The sequence below is a fragment of the Erigeron canadensis genome, chromosome 8 (genome assembly GCF_010389155.1).
Source record: "Erigeron canadensis isolate Cc75 chromosome 8, C_canadensis_v1, whole genome shotgun sequence".
Classification (NCBI taxonomy): domain Eukaryota; kingdom Viridiplantae; phylum Streptophyta; class Magnoliopsida; order Asterales; family Asteraceae; genus Erigeron; species Erigeron canadensis.
This window is the reverse complement of record NC_057768.1, coordinates 10,702,714-10,725,330: the sequence shown is the minus strand read 5'-3', so window position 1 is coordinate 10,725,330 and position 22,617 is coordinate 10,702,714. Positions and strand designations below refer to the sequence as shown.

General features: G+C 36.3%; 1 protein-coding gene across 1 annotated transcript; it reads right to left on the bottom strand.

The window, feature by feature from the left end:
• Positions 1-1,784: 1,784 nt before the first annotated feature.
• LOC122578998 lies at positions 1,785-4,449 on the bottom strand. Its single transcript, XM_043751076.1, has 3 exons — positions 4,339-4,449; positions 2,972-4,048; positions 1,785-1,983 (listed from the first exon to the last, which is right to left on the bottom strand). Exon 2 carries the CDS (start codon positions 4,007-4,009, stop codon positions 3,023-3,025), a length of 987 nt encoding a protein of 328 aa, XP_043607011.1. The 5' UTR covers positions 4,010-4,048; positions 4,339-4,449; the 3' UTR covers positions 1,785-1,983; positions 2,972-3,022.
• Between the last annotated feature and the right edge of the window lie 18,168 nt (positions 4,450-22,617).

The window sequence follows — 22,617 nt, the reverse complement described above, 5'->3', positions numbered from 1 at the left end:
GACATTGAGGCATTTGGACTTGTTATGGCGTAACTCTGCTCGTTATATATTGAACTATTTTTTGTTTATACTTAAAAGAATCGACGAAAGACTTATTTCTTTGACTAGACTTTTGACATAAAACCTACGAACTCACCAACCTTTGTGTTGACACGTTTTAGTATACTTTTCAGGCGCTCAGGCTAATCAGGGCTAAAGACTGCTATGCTAGGCTGGACTTCGGAGATTAGTGCTCCTTATTTATTGTCAGACTTTAAGGCTACATGCCTCGGATTATTTCTTTATGAAGTTGGTTGTAATAAACTATTTTAGCATTGTTATGACTTTGAACTCATGTTTTTGGGAATATATTTATTTATTCTATTTCATTTAGCAGTGTCTATGTAATCTCATGTCGTGCTGTACTTTTCATGACACCTCATGTTTCCGCCAACGGTGGGGTGTTACATTGTGTCAGCCAAGGCTCGAACCCACCACCTTAGGAGAAAACCTACCGGGGCCCCACATAGTGGTAAGTGTAAACACCCCTGCCCACTGGGGTTTAAGCCCATGGTTAAGAAAAAAAATTAGTAAATACCATACGTCATATTTTTATAGTTTTTGGAAGATTTATCATTTTCCAAATAGTAAATACACTAAAAAGTTAGCTATAAACTAGATATCATATGTACTATAACTTGACAAAACAAATACTATATCTTTATTTTATTTTATTTTTTTACAAGTGAATTTTACCTCAGACGCGTATGTGTACTAATCGCACAACGAAAGAGTCCCGCACTAAACGGATCTTAAATAATCTTTCTCACTATACTGTATCTTTATTTGATTGATACTTTGAATTATTTTTTTTTTGAGTTTTATTTAATATTCAAACAATAGACTATCCTAAGTAGGCCCTCCCTCATGCGTTGAAGACTATTATTACTCTCAAAAATAATTTGACTATTATAGTACGAGTAGTAGTTAAAAGTGGCTATCCGGTTTAACCCAAGTTACAGATTCGACTTTTTTGAGTGACATCTTTTGAATCACCGGTAACAACTAATGATCTACATCTCGTATTTTAAAACACGTACAAAGTTTCATCATTGTATGATGAGATGTTTTCTGATATTGAACTTTTCACTAAAAAATAAATAGCTAAAAAGAAAAATAAAAATAAAAGTTTTTTTATCCGAGTTATTTATTAAAAAAGAAAGTCATGACTAAAAAATGAAAATAATTTATTTTATTTTTTTCCAAAAATATATTAGCTGTTCCATATTTGATGGGAGAAAGTAACAAATCAACATCGCTGGAATTAAATATCATTTAATACAAAGATATTTATGAATCCCACACGAGTTGAAAAACAAGAAGTTGATTTTGCACCACTAAAAGCACTAAACCCTAAAAAGCAACTTATCAATAGAAAGCTTTAAGATAACTCTAAGTCCTTTAATTTATTATTCTTGCATATAGATTCATGTCAATTATATTACCAAAAATAAGTAGATTGTTGAATCAATAAAATAGCTAATAGTGTACATGGTTCAAAGCTCCTAAAGATAGAACTCATAACTATGTCAAATGACACCAAAAATTTCATTACAACAAATTTAGTACATACTAAATACAAAAAACAATATGATATCACAATATTCTTGGTCTTGAAAATTTAAAAAATTAAAGGCAACTACATCGGCAAGGATATGCAACTGGTGCACCAGATCTTCATGGTTTTATGCTAGCAAGGCACTAATAACCTTTAAAACTCTAGGAGTTGATCATAATAACATAAATAAGGAAAGGATTATCGGTTATTCAAGCGAAAAATTTGTCTATGCCTTTACAAACCCATGTCAAACACAACGAACAACCACAAATATCAATAAGAAAAAGAACACCAAAACATTCAAGCTTTTGTACTACAACATCTCTTATAATTAGCCCACTAATGATCTCACAGTGCCAACAATTCTCTTCAAGTTCAGGTTGAACCTGCAGAGTTGACATTAGATATTCATTAAGTAATCCATCCAAGTAGTTTAAGCTTTTTTTTTCGTGTTTTTTTTTTTTTTTTTGAATATTTATAATCTACCATAGAAAAGGTTCATAGGGAACAAAGCTGGAGGTGAGGTCATGGTGTTCATGAATCATGTTTCTGTCATGCATATGTTTAAATCATTGACCTTTTAGCCTGTATTTCCAGAAAGTTACAACTGATCATCCTTGGCTGACCTTAGATTCAGTAGAAGAACCAAAGAAAGGGAGGCAGGGTGGGTCATAACACATTTCAAATGATGGTCATTTCTAGTACGAGTGGAAAGGATCCAGGTTAGGTTGGATTGGGTTGACACATTAAAATCTTTTGTCCATTGATACAAATATTCATTATGATAACACGAATGATATCATTACAATAATACTAATCTACATCTCCAGAATAAACTAATTTAGAAGATTGTATACATTAAATATAGACTTAAGGTGACTTTCAAGTTGAAAGTGTCAAGTGAGTTGATCAAGTTGAAATTCTCAACTTGACACTTTGCTCTTTTAGCTTTTTTATACTAGTTTGAGATTAAAACACAACCGAAATAGACCCTTCATAAATAAATGGGTCGAATTCCCACCTATACAAGGTGGAATAACAATATATCTTATGTCCGAGCAACGACGCCATTTTACAACTTTACTCTCTCTCTCGGGATGACCAATGTAGCAATATAAATTAACTAAAGTTCTGATCATTGAAGGGGTAGCTATTTCCTTCAAGTTGTTCCTAATTTGGATTGAGGTTCCTTTTGTCATTGTAGAATAGTGTTAGTGTTCTTTTCATCATCTCATCCTCATCTATTACTACCAAAATCATGATATATATACATATAATGCATCAAGTAAAATTTCCAAAAAATGTACTAAATTGGCAGGTTTAGACATACAATAAACTATGAATAACAGCAGATGAATGGAAAAGATGAATTACCTCAGCCACTTTGTTGTCCAAACTGCTCATGCTATGGTAACAATATGAACATCATGACTGCATAACTTTGTTTTGTTTTACACAAGCTGGTGCCTTAAACGACTGGCACTTCCACAATGTGCCCCTCTCAACACTATTGGCAGAAGGCCCCGCGGATAACGGGCTCCTTAAAGAACCATCTTCTTTAAGGGTTGCTTGATCCCTATCATGACAAATGCTTAACGGAAGCTTCTTCTGCTTCATTCTTCCCCTCTTTCTACCTAAAGTAGTAATATCTTCATCACCAGATTTTGCCTTTGGCTCATTTTCTATGATTAACTTTGTCGTATTTTCTACTTCTTTATCATTGCTAGAAGGAGAAATCTTTACACCCGGTATACTTCCATTGCTAATTCTATCATTTCCGAAGAAAATCGAGCTTTTAAGCTTTTTTTGTTTAGGACTTTTTACATCAGAAGGCACGCCACCCTTTGTAATTCTAGGGGAACTATTTATAGCTTGATGCAATTTACGAGCTACTTCTTCATCATTCGCCTTACCATTACTATCTAACTTTGGTGTCTTATTGTTATACAACACTTGTAACTCAACTTGCTTTATACTTTTATTCTTCCTCATCCGTTCTTCAACAGACCCCCCTACCGCCTGATCACCATCAAGAGTTGCTACTACCTCCAACGCTTTCTTAGCAGCAGCCATAGCTTTAGCCGCTATCACCGCCTTCTCCTGAGCTGCAGCTCGTGCAGTCAACGCAACCTTGACCGCGACTTCAGCTGCAGCTCTTGAAGCTGCCACAATTTCCTCTTCTGACGGATTATCGTTACTCAAATGAGCTTTCAACAAATAACTAATCCGACTATCTAACTCATCCAAAACAGAATTTCCGTTTCCATTTCCATTTCCATACCCATTAACATTTCCGTTCCCGTTACCATTAACATCACCATTCTGTTTCTTCAAACCAGCTAGTAATCGTTTTCGTGGAGGCAATAGCACATCCGAATCTAAACGATTAACATCGCACACGTTCGATTCCATTATCTATCTCACATCAACAACTTTTTAACACAATCCCCTCTGCATATAAATTCTCATCAATCAATAATCAACCCAATAACAAAAAACTAAATCTCATTTCTACATAAATTCAAATTCACATAATTCAGATTCAATAAACATTAAATCAACAATCAAAATCAATCAACAATTGTATAATCACAAGCTTGATTCAATAGAATTCAAATACATCAAATCCAGCTGGAACATATATACAAAATAATTCAAATTAAGAGGATTTAATTAAACAAATATAGATTATATTAAATTAAACAACAGATTAAGGAAATGATAAATAATTAAGGTAATACCTGATCTTTGTTAACAATTGGGGTGGTTATTAAAATTAGGGTTTTGAGATGTGGAAGGAAAATGGTCTGCAAGCAGTTTTTATTTTATATATATATATATGGAAAGAGAGAATAAGAATGAATAAAATGTAAAAATATTGGTGTATATATATTGTCAGAAACAACTACATATGTGTCATTGGTTTGTAAGATAATTGGATGTTTGGTCAAGTGTGTGAAAGAAAGAAACTCCACAACCATTTTTGATGGATAATAATACGAGTTGAGTTGAGTAGAGTCGAACTAAGTTAAGTTCGAATATGAATTAGTTGAGATATTGTTGGATTATCTCAATAAAATGGAGCTTAAATGTTACGTATTTCAAGTTTTGTAAATTAAGATTAAGGTAGATCGTAAAACGGAAAAGGCTATTTATATCACAAGTGTTGATACATTTACTAAACACCTGCTTTATTTTTTTAGAACAACATATATATTATTGACACGTAGAACTCTTGGATTCATGGCATTCTAAAGTCGACACGATTTGTGGTACTTGTCAACGGATGCCCCACCGAAGAACTCAACTATGAACGTGGCATGGCATAAGGCGACCCCCTTTCTCCTTTTCTCTTTATCTTCAAAATGGAGGCTCTGTCGAATGTCATGCAAAGGGCGTCCTTTTTGGGCCTGGTATCTGGCGTTAAACTGCCCAATTTCGGCCAACAATATCCCATTTTTTATACGGATGATGCCATACTTATCTGTTCATGGTTTAAAACCCACATTTAAATATATCCAGAATACTTAGATGTTTTTTTATTTAGTTTTGGGCCTCAAAGTGAACCTTCATAAATCCAGCTTTTTTGGATTAAACCTCAGCCCTGAAGCCACTGCCATTTCCAACGAAATCCTCAGGTGTCAAACTGGCCTGCTTTCAATGACATACCTTGGTTTGATCGTGGATTCAAATATGAATCAAATGAAATATTAGGCACTAGTAATTCGAAACTTTGAAAACCGACTCTCCCAATGGAAAGCATTTTCCTTATCACATGGTGGAAGAATTACTCTTATTCGCTACGTTGTTGACAGTCTCCTGACCTACTACTTCTTGCTCTGTCCCGGTTTGTGTTTTTTCCAAATTAGAGTCTATACGTATGTCCTTCTTTTGCGGGTACGTCTTCTCGCAAAAAGATCCCATGGGTTTCCTAGGATGTGATTACAATTCCTTATGAATTGGGTGGTATGGATTTGGCTTATTTATACAGTAAAAATCTTTCTTTGCTTGCTAAATGGTGGTGGCGGTTTCGGCAAGACCCCAACTGTCTTTGGGGGCATGTCATCTCTGCCATCCACTCTTCAAAACAAAGTTTTTTTCCGGTTCTCCTTAAAAACAGTCTAGTGGGAGCTAAGAAGGTAATTGCCATGTTAAACTCCCACTTGATCCCTTTTGATGCCTCTTTGGAAGATATGTTTACAGATCAATTAGGTGATGGCAAGACATTCCATTTTTGGCTCGACAATTGGATTGGTAACACCCTTTTGTACATCTCTTTCCCTGCTTTCTTCACTTTGGAAAAAAAAAACATAGGATGTCTTGTTAGATAACAATGCACTGGCGGTCGATGTTTTTCAAAATGGGAGTGGCAATGGTCAAGACCCCCACACTCCCCCCGGAACTGCATCAACTAGATATGATGTTGTCCCAAATCTCTTGGTACAGCCTCACAAGCATGGAAGACACTTGGATCTGGAAATAAGACCCAATCAGACAATTCATTGTCAAATCCCAATTGGGATATATAACAATTTATCAAATCAAATCACAAAGCACGCAACAGAAGATAGATCTGTGTAGTTAATTGATTAACCAAGAAAGAAAGCATGTACCTTTAATTGAAGATGAAAAATAAGAAACTTTATGAAGATTTGAAGTAAATCTTTCTACGTTTGCACACACGACACAAGGATGTATGTATGCTAGTACTTGATCACGAACCGGCAACGATTGACTTCTCCTTTTACTTGCTTTGATCGAATCACCAAGAACCCTAAAAGAGGGTTGAGAATTTTCGGCCACTAGGACCGAAAAGGAGAGAGAGGGAGAGAAATTTAGGGTTTTGAGAAATCTTTAGAATTGTGTGTGAAAAACAATTAGGTTAGGCCTCTATTTATAGGATTAGGTAACTTGTTTACAAAGTTTAGGGTTTTCAAAACCCTTCTGTCTCCTTCTTGTGGCCGTCCCCCTAGAACATTCTAGAGGGTTTCCTAATTATTTTCTTAATTACAATCTTCTCCTCCGTTAAGTCCGTCAGTTAAGTACCGTTAACTATTAACATTTAACAAACGACTGTTAGATTTCCGTGATCTTAATATATCAATAAATTACATTAATTATATCAATTAATTATAATTACATTTGTGTCGAGACGTGTGACCCCGTAGGCTTAAATACTTTCCGGACTTACGTTCATTTTACATGATCATATACTAACAATCCCTGAGAAAAAGACTCTTGTGCGCCACATATGATCCCCATAATTGCCCGCTTTGTCAAAACCATCTGGAAACAGTGGAGCACCTCGTTTTACATTGCCAATTATCATCTTCATTATGGTATTTACTCCTCTCCTTGTGCAAATTACACGTAACCAAACTAGCTGAGATTAGGAAGTTATTGGAGACACACAAAGATGCATGCCCCCGTCCTGAAGTAAGCTCCCTCTTCAACTACACAATTCTCACTTTTTGCTGGGTCACCTGGAATTCCAGGGACGATTGCATCTACTCAAACAAAACTCTTTCCCTGTGATATGCTTTCAAGGAGCTCAAGACACTAAGCGTCCAATGGTTAACTAACAAATCCCCAAAACATAGAATAGATTGGTCAATATGGAGTAATTTCAAATGTTTATCTCTGTCTTTTTTCTGTTTTGCTCCATGTACACTCTTCTTGTACTACTCGCGTCTCGCTGGCTTTCCTTATGATAAATAAAAGTTATACATTTGAAAAAAAGAATCACTTGCAATTTATTATTGAAATTCAACCACACACTTACTTTATTAACTTGTATTGTTTATTATAAGAATTGTATTGTGTGATAAATATATCAATAATTGTGACAATTATATCACTTCCCATTTGAAATTAGTTCCAGGATAACTCGAAGTAGACTTATTTATCAATTTAAAACTATTTACTTTTTTCCATATGATATATCAATTTAAAACTATTAGCATTTTCCTTGAACATTTTCCATATGACATATATATGTATATAAATGTAAGACTAGTTTAAACTTGTTAAGTTGACAGGCTTAGTTAAGCTTAATTGTCGATGCTCATACTTCACTCATTAATTAAAAATGGATTAAAATTCTCTCTAAGTTGTCAAGTTGATACGTCATCACTTTATCCTATTAAGCTTTTGATAATATTTATTTTTGATTAAAAATAATAAGCTCAAACTTATTATTAGCTTAGCTTGACTTGTTTATATACTTAAGTTGATGTTATCGCATACCCATGAAAGTATTTAGGTACACCGAACCGAGGTTAGGATGAAAATGGGATGAAGGTTATTTTGAGTTCGTTCGTTGGCGATTCTCCGAAGGTAGGGTTCTGGCCTCTTTACGCCAATTGAACAAGATGAGTGTAATATATATATATATGTTTGTATGTGTATGTTGTATTGTGCCTTGGAGGTCTTTTGATTTCCTATTTATAGGAGAGAATTCGAGCAGGAAATAGTTGGCACCAAATGGACTTTTCCCTAGGGTTTCCTAGGTCTTCGATCCTCCTCAACCATTTCCTTAATTATCTGCTTGTAAAGGTGGAACTAAAACCCTTTATTTATGGGTGATTAGTTCCTTTCCCTATTATCTTATGCAGCGTCTGATATCCCTTTGTACCAGAGCGCATTCTGTTGATGCTTTGGGCGGCAGGTTATGCGTATCGCAGGAGGGATATACCATCAAGCCCCCTGTCCAAGGGGACGAGTTTTTGCAAAAGAATCGTTGCCTTGGACTTTCCTTGTCCGCTTCCGCTTTTTCTAAGGGGGTTTTATGTAAAAATTTTCCTGACACCTAATTTAAATTGATTTGAAAGATATTTAAGCGTGGTAGATGGGCACGTATCTCAAGGTGACTCAATCGACGGTTCCGAAGCGCATGGAGCCATATATATAAATTGACTTTCTTCCTTTTTTCTATTTTATTTTGACCGTCTCGAAAAAAAACTTCTCTCCCTCTCTCTTAGGCTTTCTGGCGCAATCCTCTTCAGATCACTCCTTTAGGTACGTTATTTTCTGCTTGTATCTTTTTAACTTTGCCATTCTTGTAATCGTTGCGATGTCAAAAAATGGCATTAAAGTGACTGAATCGACCGTAATCCGGTCGAAGTTAGAAAAATTTGTAGAGAAATATTTTCTTGGTAAAATAGCATCGTTTAGACGTCCTGTTGATGGTGAGACAATTCTGACCCCACCGGTGCGATATGTCGGTTTCTACATAAAATCAATGTTGAAGAAATGTGAGATATCCCTTTTCATCTTTTCTTCTTGAGGTTTTAGATTATTTTGATGTGCATATCTCGACTGTTACCCCGTTAGGTTTGTCTAGGATAGTGGCCTTCGAGGTTATGTGTAAGGCCTATGGTGGGGAGCCATCGCTTGATCTTTTTAGGCATTTTGTGCAAACTTGTTCTTCTGGTGAATGGGTTACAGTGGGGAATCACTCCAAGAGTGGTTGCTTTCGCAGGGGTGGGTTAGATATTCGTGGTTGGAAGAGCAATTTTGTCTTTATAGAGTCTTCCCTTTTTCATCCTGGTTATGATTCTGTTGTGGATAGAAGCTTATTGTGTATTCATAAGCTTATTGTGTATTCATTTTGTATAAAGCGAAAGTGCTTGGTTTTATTCCTGGTGGTGTAGACATTGATGGTTAGGCTTATTGTTGTGTTTTTGCTTGAGTATTTGGGTTTTTAGTTTTCATGTTTTTTTGTTTTTTGCTTTTCAGACATGACTTTCAGAAAGTTACATATTTTATGAAGCATTATCTGGTCTTTTTACTGAATATTACACGCATTTGATCATGAATGAATGTATTTTAGATACTTATTATTTGCATAAGTGTCTTGTAGGTAAAAATAAAGATTGAATAAGAATTGGTAAAGAAACGGATCAAAAACAAGTCAAACGGAAAAGAAAGTCAAAACTACACTAAAGGACAAAACAGGAAGGACCTCGTTAGAGGAGGACCTCGACAGAGGGGGGTAGACCTCGATAGAGGTCGACCTCGACAGAGGACTTTGGACCTCGTTAGAGGGACGTGCAGATTCAAGTTTTTGGAGTTAATTTTCTTATCTGTTACGTATGATTTGACAGCACTACACTCAATGGAGCTGGTGAAGAATAGTATTATTGCTTTTAATGAGGAACATGCTACCCCATCAATAATGTCAAGTCGATGAGGCTCGTTTGCTTTCCGTGGCTATAACACGAAGACGTAGATGAAGATGAAGAGTGTGCACCTGGGATCCAAAGTTACTTACAACTCCCATTTCTCTTCAGTTTCTGCACCAAAACAACCATCCTTCACAACCCACAAAGCAAGTTTACGTTACCGTAGTCTAGTCACCAAGTTACCATTAACATACGCAAGTTTTCGGTTTCGCCTTGGTTACGTTTCACAAACACCAACACCTTAACTTTTATTTTCAATCACAATCAGTTCCTAAACACCGCCAAAACATTTACTCAAAGTCTCGTAAAGTTTCGTTGATCCATATTTAAGTTACCATTAACGATCTCGAAGCTTTCGACTTTGTTTAAACTCTTGTTCCCAAAACACAAACACCTCAAATCACTTTGTTACTATATTATTAAGCATTTAAAGTGTGTTGTAATGTCCATAAGGTTACTTTGTTAATTCTTGTGCATCCGCTTACAACAAGTTTACGAAAGTAAACATGGTTCCATTTGTATGATATTTCCACGTAAAAGTTGTGCTATAATAGTTGTTATATATTGGGTTTTGATAGTTCTATGTCCAGGAAAAGAATCATGAAGTTTCGTTACTGTTCATTTATACGCATGTAAGCATGCGTTGTTTTCTCGCAAGGTTTTCGAAATAGTCTACAGAGTGATTATTAAGATTTCTAGTTAATTCAAGTAGTTAGATAGTTAAACTGGGATTTAGTCTAGTTGTGTTAAGAAATATAAGCATTATTAGTTGCGACAATAGCTATTTTGAGTGACATAAAATAGTGAGTTTGATGCATATTTGAAGTAGTAGAACATAAAGTTGCAGAATAGTTTCTCAAAGAAGAAAGAATGGTGTCTCATACTTATGTTGACTCCAAAAAGTCAATGTGACTACATTAAGTTAAGTCTTATTTCATACAACTCATTCTCTACGTATTTAGCTTAATAATTGGCATGACAACCCAATTATAAAATAGATTTTGTGTAGAAGTTAAAGGTCAAAGGTTCAAAATGATTTAGAAACTGCTAAAAAGGATTTTCAAAGATTCAATGACAATATTAAATTAAACAAGTTTAATTATTGTAAATCTTTTCAAATGGATCACAAGTAGTTGATAAGCAACGTGACAACTCGGTCATAAAACACCCACTTTTCTAGATTAAACATAATACTTTTATTAAGATTGATAAATAAATTAACGCTTTCCCTGTGTTTGATCCTGGACTTACTGGTAACTATATTATAAACAACAAGGTACACTGCATGTGTGTAATAGTCTAGATATTAGTATAGCCTAGTTTTATAAATTTAAAACTTGGTTGATTTTCATGAGCAAAAAGATTAAATAAAAGTAGAGAGAAAATTACACATCAAGTTTTTGGCGCCGCTGCCGGGGAAAGCTCTATTTTGCCAATCTTTATTAAGGTACTATCTCTAATCGATCCTTTTTAGAAATTTAATTTCTAAAAAGTTATATTATTTTGTATTGTTTTATGTTATCTACTGTACCACAATCTAAAAAAAGAAAGAAAGAAAGATAAGTAGTTAATATTTTCTTTTCTTGTTATATATATAAAAGACAATTAGTAATTATTCCGTAGCTTTGCATTTATGTTAGTTGAAAAAGACAAGAATTAAGAATATTGAGAATAAACCAGCAGAAGTTACCATAAAACTAATCCAACCCTTGTTGTTGATTAGATCACCAAGGATGTAGGATAATTTATGGATAACCTGACTTGAGCTTATTCCGATTCATGACCTTTGAAATTCAAGTGGGATTACTGGACTGTTGGACTGAGGACTAATAAACCTTTAATAATTAAATTAATATATAGTAATATCATAGAACATAAAAATATATATATTAGTTAAAAGGGCGTATTATTAATTGTTGTATATTTATTTTTATAGAGGGTTAAACAGGTACTTTTCACGGTTTTATTTGTTTTCTTTTTGCAGTCTACAGATAGATGGATGAACACGAGATCTAGTAAATTACCACTTACAAGCCCTTCTTCCGATCCTAGAAAAACTGTCCTAAAGAAGAAAAAGAAACTTTCAAAGAAATCTGAAACTTTTACATCATCTAGTAGCAGTACTAGTAGTGTTAAAGTAGAACAAACCGTTTTTGAACCATCAAACCAAAATTCAAAACAAAAACTAAAAACCGAATCAAATTCATCAAATCCAAATAACAATATAGGGGGGGGGGTAGAGAAATAAATCCTTTCGATATACCCATGATTGACCGAATCCGAACCATAACCATTACACCGAGTTCGGCTATCCGTGCTCCAGCTGTTGGAGTTAATTTCACTGTCAAAGGACACCACTTAAAAGCAATTCAAGATGATTTATTTGATGAGAATGTAAAAACAGATCCACATAAACACATAGCCACATTCACAGGGCTATGTAGAATGTTCAACTATGGAGATGATCAAGAAGATTATGTAAAGTTAAGTTTGTTTCCATCATCTCTCACGGGAGAGGCTTTGGCTTGGTTTGAAGATCTGGAAGAGAATAGCATCGAAACATGGGCGCAGTTAAAAGAAGCATTTGTGTCTGAATTTTTTTCACTTGTTTTAGCTAGAAAGCTAAAAAAGGACGTTAGAGATTTTAGACAAGACGAAGAAGAAACTATACCACAAGCTTGGAAGAGATTGAAAAAGATGTTAAAAAAATGTCATGGCCATGGTATTGAACGTGATGAAATCATAGAAATTTTCTATGATAGCCTAAGTGAGCAATCTCAGAAGGAATTAGATTTGGCTGGAGGTGGAATTTTCTTATACAAAATAGCCAATACTGCATATAAAATGATGGACGATATGGTGCGCGTAAGTCTTACAAGAAACACAATTAGTAAAGATAGAAGTTCGCGAAGAACTGTTGCTCTTGCTGAAAGTAGTGGGAGTAATTTAGATGTTATAGCAGTGAGTTGACATCTGCTGAGAGGGCTAAAGAGAGAGCCACTGTCCTGGACGAATTTGCAGCAGAGGGAAAGTGTGATGTCAGGTGCAGAGCTGATTATGTTGCTGATTCTGCTCACCAAGTGGACCTTGTGGACCAGAAGTGGAGAGATGTTGTCTTTCCTTTCTAGGCTAAGGTTGTTGCTTACCCAAATGCCCTGTGGATGACTTGATGAAGATTGTGCATGATGCTATTGTCTCTAAAGTTAATCCCCAGTAAAAAAAAATAACTTGTTGGCCTGCGTGCCGTGGTCTGGCGTTTGTGCCATTTTAAACATCTTTGTTAATTATGCAGCTTGTGATGCTGTTTAAACAATTTACTTTGCTGTGTTGTGCAGTTAGGTGGCTACGTTGTGGATATTTTTCATGCTTTTGTTTTGCAGGTGGACATCTTTTGGGGGTTACTATGAACTAAGTATGTGAATTAATTTTAGTTGTTTGGTTTGCTAATATTTTTGTTTTTTTTCTGCTTATTTTGCAGGTGCAACCTTTGTATGGCTATATTGCCTCTTGGGCGGATTATGACTGCATGATGTCGGCACTTTTTGTGCTCTCTTTTTTTGTACAAATACCTACAATTGTGAGCATGCTTATTTATGGATATATATCCGGTGGTGGTGTAGATATTTACAATAGGACTATATTTTGGAATTCCTATGAATTCTTGTCCTCTCAAATTTTTTCTCCGGAGTTCTCAAATTATATGGGCGTCCCCATTTGGGTGCTCTTGGCACATATTATTTATATTTTCCTTAAACAAACGAGCCTTTATTTAATAAAGAGGAGGTTACAGACCATAGCCTCTAGGCTTTTTCATGATAAAAATAGAAAACGAATTTCGCGGGATAGATATTACGCATTTAATCGCTCGAGGTAAGGTCCTTTGCTCCACGAGAGCCACTGCGGCCCGTCCTGTCCTTCTTCGGTTATCCTTTTTGCCTTCGTTGATAAGGTTCCAATTCCTCCGTCCGACTGGTACTTGATCATTCCATACACCACGGAGGGGGTCATATCAAACTTTTAGATTCCAGGTCTTCCTAGGATTGCCTCGAAGGGAGAATCCCCTTGCACCACGAGGAATGATATTTTTTCCGTGCGTTCCCATCGTCTTTTTCCAATGGTGACTTTCGCCGTTAGTTTTCCGACGGGTTTCTCGGTTCCTCCTGAGTACCCCTGGACCAGAGCATCAGTTCTTTTGAACGTCACATTCACTTCCCGTGTCCTCACATATCTCTTTCACTTTTGAAATTTCGAGCATTGCTGAGGTTATAAGGGAGTCCCGGAAGATTCGGGTGTTACAGATTGAGGGGAATGTGATGTGCATCATGTTCCCCTATATGCCTTCGGGAACAGACATTCTTTCCCTGTTTACTTTTTGATGATTGTGTAAATAGTTTCTTTCGGTCCTTTTTTCTTTTCTTCCAAGTCATCCTCCTTCTTTTGCTGTTGTCGCACGATCTTGACCAAATGTGATAACTTTCCTTCATTGATTGCTTCCTCGATGGCCCTTTGGAGCTGCCAGCAGTTGTTGGTGTCGTGCCCATTATCCCTGTGAAACTCACAATACTTTTCTGGTTCCCTTATGTTCCTTCCGCTCAACCTGGATGGTGTTGGGAAGGTCTTCGCGATGGACTCGGTTAGTAAGATTTCCCTGGGACTTTTATACATTTCTGGAAGGTTAATTTTTACTTGTCCTTTTTCTTCCTTGTAATAGGGGTTGTACCGGGAGGTCTTGTTATCTTTGTCATTCCCCCATTTCCTTTTTCATCCCGCAGGTGACTCTTTGTCCTGTAGGGAACTGGTGTTTCCCTTCGAAGCGGTGTCCTTAGCATCAAGGTATACGTATGCCGTTTTCTGGGCTCCGAAGGCCATGCAAAAGAGCCGAGATCCTCTGGGACTCAGGCAAGTCCATTATGTACTCGATTTCATGAGTGAACCGATCCAAAAAGGTTCTACTCCCTTAGCATCTCCTTGTTTTATCCCATGAGTGGCTACGTAAAGTTTTTTGTGCTTCTATTGTTGGCTGAAACGTGCTTGGAACTTTTCTTTAAGGTCATCGAAACTGGTGATGGATCCTTTCGCCATGCTCTTTAGCCATTCCTTGGAATCTCCCTTGAGGAGATGTTTAAATGCTCGGCATGCAACGGGTACGTTCTAGACCTTCGCCTCCGATACTCCTTCGAATGCTTCTAGGAAATCGTCAGGGTCGCTATTTCCATTGTATGTACCCAAGTGCGAAGGATACTTCAGATTCTTCGTGAGGGGTTAAATTTGTATCCATGCTACGAACGGAGAGTCTTCGACATTAAAACTAACTGTCTATAAATCCAGAGGGTTCTGAACGACCTGGATACTTCGTCTCAATGGTTCATAGAGTTCCGAGTCAGCTACGAGTCTTCTTATGGCACAAGGACGTTCTGGGATCAAAGTAGCATAGCCTTGATCATAGTCTTGACGTCCTCGCAGCCTTCCCTAGGGGCGGCTTCCCAATGACTGCGCGTTGTACGCTCGAGAGCCATATTTGCGGACGTCTTCCTCATGGAGCAGGTCTCGGAGATCCAGGTATCCTTCCGGTCCACGAATAGTGTCACCCCTTGTCATGGTGGATCTCATCTGCAGATCGCTATCTCGGGGGTCCCCGAGGCTTGTGCGTCCCCGAGGGTCTCTAGGAGGTGTTGCTTCTCTCGAGAGGATGGCCTTTCGGATCTGGGGGCTTCGTTGTTCTGAGGAGACCTTCGGTTCGAAGGAGTACAAATCCGGAGGCCTTCGCTATTGACTCCGAAACCATAGGTGTTTCTTAACCCGTCCTGGCGAGCCTTCTGAGTTCCCTTGGAGGCGTTATCGGGTCGTATTTGTCTTTCGTTGCTTCATCGAAGTCAAGTACCCTGCTAGTGCTACCAAGGGCCCCGATTCTTCTCAGGTGCCTCATGGTTTTTTGGATATGATCATAATTTCAGAGAATGTAACCTGGGTCGAATAACGGCGGGTCCCTGCGAGGGGATCCTATCGAAAATGTCCCTCGATCTCCCCCCGTTTGAGTCGACCGCTCAGAGTTCTGATTAGCCTGGTGATCAGTTTACTGATTGCCGTCGCGGGGTACTTCGGTCATCGGTCCTGACTCGGGTGGAGTGTTTCTGGCTGGGACATTTTCAACCGTGTATTTTGTTCAGAACTGGGTGGAAGAGAGTTTATGGTTTTAGGGATTCGAATGTCGGGTCCTACAGATGGCGCCAAATGTTTATACACCGAACTGAGGTTAAGATGAAAATGGGATGATGGGTGTTTTGAGGTCGTTCGTTGGCGATTCCCCGAAGGTAGGGTTCTGGCCTCTTTACGCCAATCAAACAATATGAGTGTAATATATATATATATGTTTGTATGTGTATGTTGTATTGTGCCTTGGAGGTCTTTTGATTTCCTATTTATAGGAGAGAATTCGGGCGGGAAATAGTTGGCGCCAAATGGACTTTTCCCTAGGGTTTCCTAGGTCTTCGATCATCTTCAACCATTTCTTTAATTATCGGCTTGTAAAGGTGGAACTAAATCCTTTTTTCTATGGGTGATTAGCTCCTTTCCCTTTTATCTTATGCAGCGTCTGATATCCCTTTGTACCGCAGCGCATTCTGGTGATGCTTTGGGCGGCAGGTTCTGCGTATCGCAGGAGAGATATACCATCAGTATGGATCACGTGTTTGACTTAACAATCAGACTAATAGCGATATTGGTTACAATTATGTAATTAACAACCTTTTATATAAAATACACACGGTTATATTTGTGAACACAATTTTTAATTTGTAATGTGATGATTTACAGTTATAGTTTATGGTGGTTGTGAGGTTGCCTTACCCACTTAATTTCAAATTAATTAATTATTTTTTCTTTATTAAAGTGATATTAGCATATCCTTCGATAGAGAAATAAAATTAGTTTGTCCTTGTTTATTATACGATATTAACAATTTACATGCTGTATTCATGTGATATAACTTAAATTTTAATACAACTATTTCATTGGATTTGACGTTTTTAATTGATCTCTCCATCTAAAGGTGTTTATTTGGAATTTATTCAGTTATAAAAGGACTTGAGAAGTTTGTGCACAAGTTAGTTTAGAATGCCAAAATTAAATAACTTTATTGGGTCTGGACCACGATCGGTGTATTTAGCTTGGTTTTTGCTTAAAACTAAATATGGATAGATTTATTTATTTTTTTAAAATCTTTCGGCATAAACTTTTTATATATATATATCAGTGGGTTGTAATCATTAAAAACCTTAAATATTGGTGAAAGCCAAGGGCCAAATCTCAGCACTTGGATCAAAAGTGATCAACGATCCATGTTAAAAAAAAAAACACATAGAGGGGTAATATTGTAATTTGGCACATCATCTCATTCTCCTACTATCTCTTCCAAGATCCAAACACACACACACACACACAAACACACTGATCTTTCTTTCTTTCTATCTTTCTTACCATCGGTAGGAGCACCATAACCACCACCACCACCACCGTGTTTAGGTCACCATCGAGTTCTAATCGAAATGGTACAGCCATCGTTGCCTTCATCATCAATTGATCTTGAAGATGTTGATAAAAATGGAGGATATGTTGAATATGAATCTATGGTTGTTTTTATGTAAATTTGAAATAATCAAATGTAATTAGATTACATGTGATTAGATCTATTCTAACATTTGGATTTGTTAAGTTTAATAGGTTATTTAATTGACTTTGTTGTTTGGTATAATATTGCCTACAAAGTGTTTGATAAAATGTGTAAAAGAAAGTTTCTTATGTATGATTTAGTATCAAATCACATTTGAGTGAGTATTGCATATAAGGTGTTTGATGAAACGTTTTAACCAAAGTTTGATAAAACCTTTATGATTCTAAATCAAATTTGATTGTATATAGGTTTGTTGATTTAAACCACATTTGTTTGTGTTAATGTATGAATAAAATCAAATTTGATTTTGTATAACTTTTTAAAACTGTACGTATACAATCAAATTTGATTGTGTATAAGTTTGTTGATATAAACTCCATTTATTTTGTGTAAATGCATACATAAACTCAATTTTGATTTAGCTTCCTGAAACTCATATGTATACAATCAAATATGATTGTGGGTTTGTTAATATAAACTCAATTTGTTTGTGTAATATACAAATAAAATTAAATTTATTTTTGTATATCTTTTTCAAACTGTACATATACAATCAAATTTAGATTGTGTATAGGTTTGTTGATATAAACACCGCTTGTTTGTTTAAATGTATGAATAAAATCAATTTTGATTTTGAATAGCTTCTTGAAACTGTACTTATCAAATTTGATTGTGTATAACTTTGTTAATATAAACTCCATTTGTTTTGTGTAAATGTACAGTAAAATCAAATTTGATTTTGTATAGCTTATGATTTGTTGGTTTGTACATTCACATGTGGTTGAATACAAAATCATTTGTGATTGTAGCTTATGTCTGTGTCCAATCACATTTGATTGGGTGTTCTAATCACATTTTACAGAAAACTAAACACATACAAATATAAAATAAAAAATGATCGACTAAGTTAATCAAACTTGATTGGTCCATTTATACACATTTTCATTGTAGTATACAATCAAATTTGATTGATTAAGCCAATCAAAATTTTATACTTGGATGATAGTTTTTGGTTGATCATTTGTTTATAGATTGTGTTCTTGTTTGACAAATCAAATTTGGTTGTGAAATATGATCAATTCTGTTTAGTTATGTTTCAGATTTAGATTTGTAAAGGTTTCTTAATATGGATTCAATTTGTTTTTCTAAATGTATGAATAAAATCAAATTTGATTTTATATAGCTTGTTAACACTGCCCGTATCAAATCAAATTTGATTTTTTTTAGGTTTCATGATATTGACTCTATTTGTTTTTCTAAATGTATGAATAAAATCTAATTTGATTTTATATAGGTCGTTAACACTGTCTGTATCAAATCAAATTTGATTTTGTTTAGGTTTCATGATATTGATTCTATTTATTTTTCTAAGTTGTTTTTCTAAATGTATGCATAAAATCAAATATGATTTTGTATAGCTTTTTGACACTGTATGCATAAAAATCAAATTTGATTCGAAGTAAAAGATTATGACAACGGGGCCTTCGCCCACTTGATATGTCGTATTTTATACCCATTTCCCACAACGAATATAGTTGTTTTAGCATGTTTAATGAGTCGTTTTTGTATACAATTGGTGCGTTTATGGTATTTGTTAGTGTTTCAGGTTAATAACAGGTACTTGAGCGTATTTCTGAAGAAGACGACATTCTTGAAGTGAAATAAGTGCTTACGGATGATTACCGGGTCGTTTGGATGAAGTTTGGTGAAAGTCAACAAAAGTCAAACCTGGAATCAAGAATAGCTGAGCAGCAGCTTATAAGCTGCGCCGCAGCTATGAAACAGAAAGCCTAAGCTGCGGAGTAGGTTAGTAAGCTGCACATCAGCTCCTCTAGTTTTGTCCCATGCGAAGTCAAGGAAAGTCAAAAAGTCAACAACGGTCAAAGGTAGCTGCGCCGCAGCTACTAAGCTGCCACGCAGCTTAAGGTCGAATCTGTGCAAAATTTAGGAAACATATAAATAGCTTGTTTATTCATTCCAGAACCCTAACTTAGTTACTCCAACCGATTTTTGCATCATTCAAGGAGGTTTTTCATCAGTTTATTCATCCTTGAAGATCAAGATTACGATTGGATTATTCTCATCATTCTGTATTAGATTTTTAGTCATTTTTGGAAGGATTTCTACATTCGGTACATTATGTTTGCATATACTATTGTTTGTTTTCATCTTTTCATTATGAGAGGCTAAATCTCTTTACACCCGCTTAGGTAGTAAACATGTCATAGGGTCGTTTTGAATGTTACTTGCAATCGTTGGACAAGATTTCCATGTTTAATCGAAGATCCATATTTATTTGAGTTTAAATATTGTTTTTATCTTTTATATTTATTGATTGATAATCGTAATTAGAAGTTTGGAAGAAATCTATGTCATTTTCAATTAGTTTATGAAAAGGTTAATCGGTCTATAATTAACCTAAAATTGTTGGAGTTCGGAAGAAACCAACGGTAAAGATTTTAAACAATTAAATTCATTTTGAATGTGTAAACACTTATGATAGAGGAATCTGATTAGGTGAATAAGCAATTCGGAAGAAAGCTTTTATAGGTTAAATCGTGAAAATCAACTCAGGATCTTAATGCTTCATTGTTTTTGATAGAAATTAAACGCGGAAGCGATAACTATATTTTAAGCAATTAAAGTGTCAAGTGTAACGGAAGTTCGTCTTGTTTATCTTTTGAGTCGTTCAACAAATGCAAGTAATGTTTAGACCCGATGATTGGCATATGAGCTGATCCTAGTGGGTGTCCTTTTAAATTATTGTTTGAAATTCAACAACAAAATATTCTCTTGCGATTAATCCTACGGGATTACTGACTTATTAACTAACTCTTGCAATGTGGCAATTCAAAACTCCCCATTTTACTTGAATCACTCAATAGTTACAATTGCTTATAAAAGTCCTTGTGAACGATCTCGGCTTACCAGTTTTTACTATACTGCATGCGATCAGGTACACTGCCTGTGAGTGTGTAGTAGTTAGTCTTTCGGTAAATCGTGTTTATAAATTTAAAGCTAGATTTCACACATCAAGTTTTAGGCGCCGCTGCCGGGGACTTAAATTAAGTAGTTGTTAGTTTTGTGATTCGATCCTTCCTTGCATTCATTTGTGAAGAAGTTATTTGTTTTTAATAGATAGATTTCATTTTTATTTTAGTTTTATTGTGTTAGTTTCTGGTGCGGTTAACGGTATTTCTTGTGGTGTGTGTGCAGATGCTTTGTAGTTGATGAACACAAGAGCCTCTGGTAGACCTTTGCTTAGTCCTCAATCTAATCCAGGGAAAGCCAGACGACGCTTACTTAGATCAAACAACACGGAGCGCTCAAACACCGACAACATAGATTTGGATCAATATTACTCAAAGAAAGGTTCAACGTCCGAGGTTCACTTAAGTGCTAAATTCTCCGAAGGTAGTGGTTTGTTCAAAACTGGTGATAGCTCAGAGGAAGAAGATAATAGGGATAAAACTCATCAACCGGATTCAACAGAAATTCCTCGAGTAAATCTTCAAGTAACTCAACCAGTTAGAAATAGGAGAATGGGTGATCAAGAACTGGTAAACCCCAATAACCGTCTTTATGGTGACCGTAGGAGAAATGTACCCACTAATAGGGGCACTCCTATTCGCCTTCCAACCACCGGAGTTAAATTTTCTCTCAAAGGAAGTCATTTGAAAAGTGTGGAGGAAGAGAAGTTTGATGGAGTGACAGGCATGGCTCAAGGAGCAGCCAGACGATTTGTATACCACTTGGGATGAGCTTCGTGTTGGTTTTATTGATGAGTTCTATTCTATAAGGACTCAAAGACAGTTGAAAAACAAGATCCGGTCATTCACTCAAGATCCAGGGGAAGATGTAGTAGATGCTTGGAAACGGTATAAGGAGATGATCAGGAAATGTCCAGGAAACAATCTGAACACGGAAGCAGTGGTTGAAATTTTCTATGATGGTTTGCTCAAGAGAACTCGAAGGGAATTAGCCGGAGCATTTGGGGGTAGTTTGAACAATATGACCCCAGCTGAAGGGTACAAAATCCTAGATGATATGGCTAAGGAGTTTTCGGATCGTGGAGAACTTGTAAGTAAGAGAACTGGAGGTAAGACTGTTGCAAAAGTGGAAAGTGGTGAGGAGTCTAGTTTGGTTGCTAAAGTCAAAGCACTCTCGAAGCAGATGAATGAACGACTACTGTGGAGACATGCACTATTCAGAAGATTGTCCGGATAAGCCGACTCAGGAAGTCAATTATGTGCAAAATCAGCAAGGGAACTTCAACCAGAACACCGGTTATCAGAACCGGGGATCAGGTACTTCTTTTTCCTCTTCCTCGTTTAATAATGCTAATAATTCTGGTTTTAGTGGAAACAGGTTCATCAGGTTCAACAGTCAGCAGAATGCGAATGCTGAATTAAGGGAGATCATGAAGGATTTGGTTGGCGCTCAGAAAGCCACCAATGAGAAGGTCGAAGAACAGAACAAGAAGATAGCTTCCAAATGGGATGCTATGACTACTAGGTTGGACGGGTTGGCTAGTAAGCTGGAGCAGAGTACAAAGAGTACTCAAGCAATAATTCAGGATATCGAGGCTAAGCTTGAAAGGCTAGGAACATCAAATAGGCAGCCCGGTACATTACCGAGCAATACTCAGCAGAATCCTAAGCCTCAGCAAAATAGCCAAGGATCAGGAGCCAAGTATAGCCACCCGAACGTTAGAAACGAGCAAGTCAACGCGATCACAACAAGAGCAGGTAACACTTATAAATCTGGAAACCGTTGCCTAATGTTGTTACTCCTCTTGTGCAGGTTGAAGCCGATGAAGCCGTTGATGATGAGATTGAGATGGAACCGGAACCAGCCGTGAAGACACCGGCCGTTCCATCCAAGACTGTTGAGAAGACTACTGTTGAGAAACCACCGGTTAAACCATATCAGGCAAAGATACCTTTTCCTCAACGATTGAGGAAAGCGAAGATCAAGGAAAATTTTTAAAAGTTAGTTGATTTGATTCAAAATGTTAACATTACTGTTCCTTTAGTTGATCTTCTTGCAGGTATGCCAAATTATGCAAAGTTTCTCAAAGATCTCATTTCGGATAGGAAGAAGTTAGAAGAGGCAAAGACAACTGTAATGAGTGTTGAGGTGTCAGCTATCATCAAGAATGAGATTCC

Excerpts from the sequence above, each read along its gene's own strand:
- LOC122578998 (XM_043751076.1), bottom strand. The coding sequence starts at position 4,009 with ATGGAATCGAACGTGTGCGATGTTAATCGTTTAGATTCGGATGTGCTA.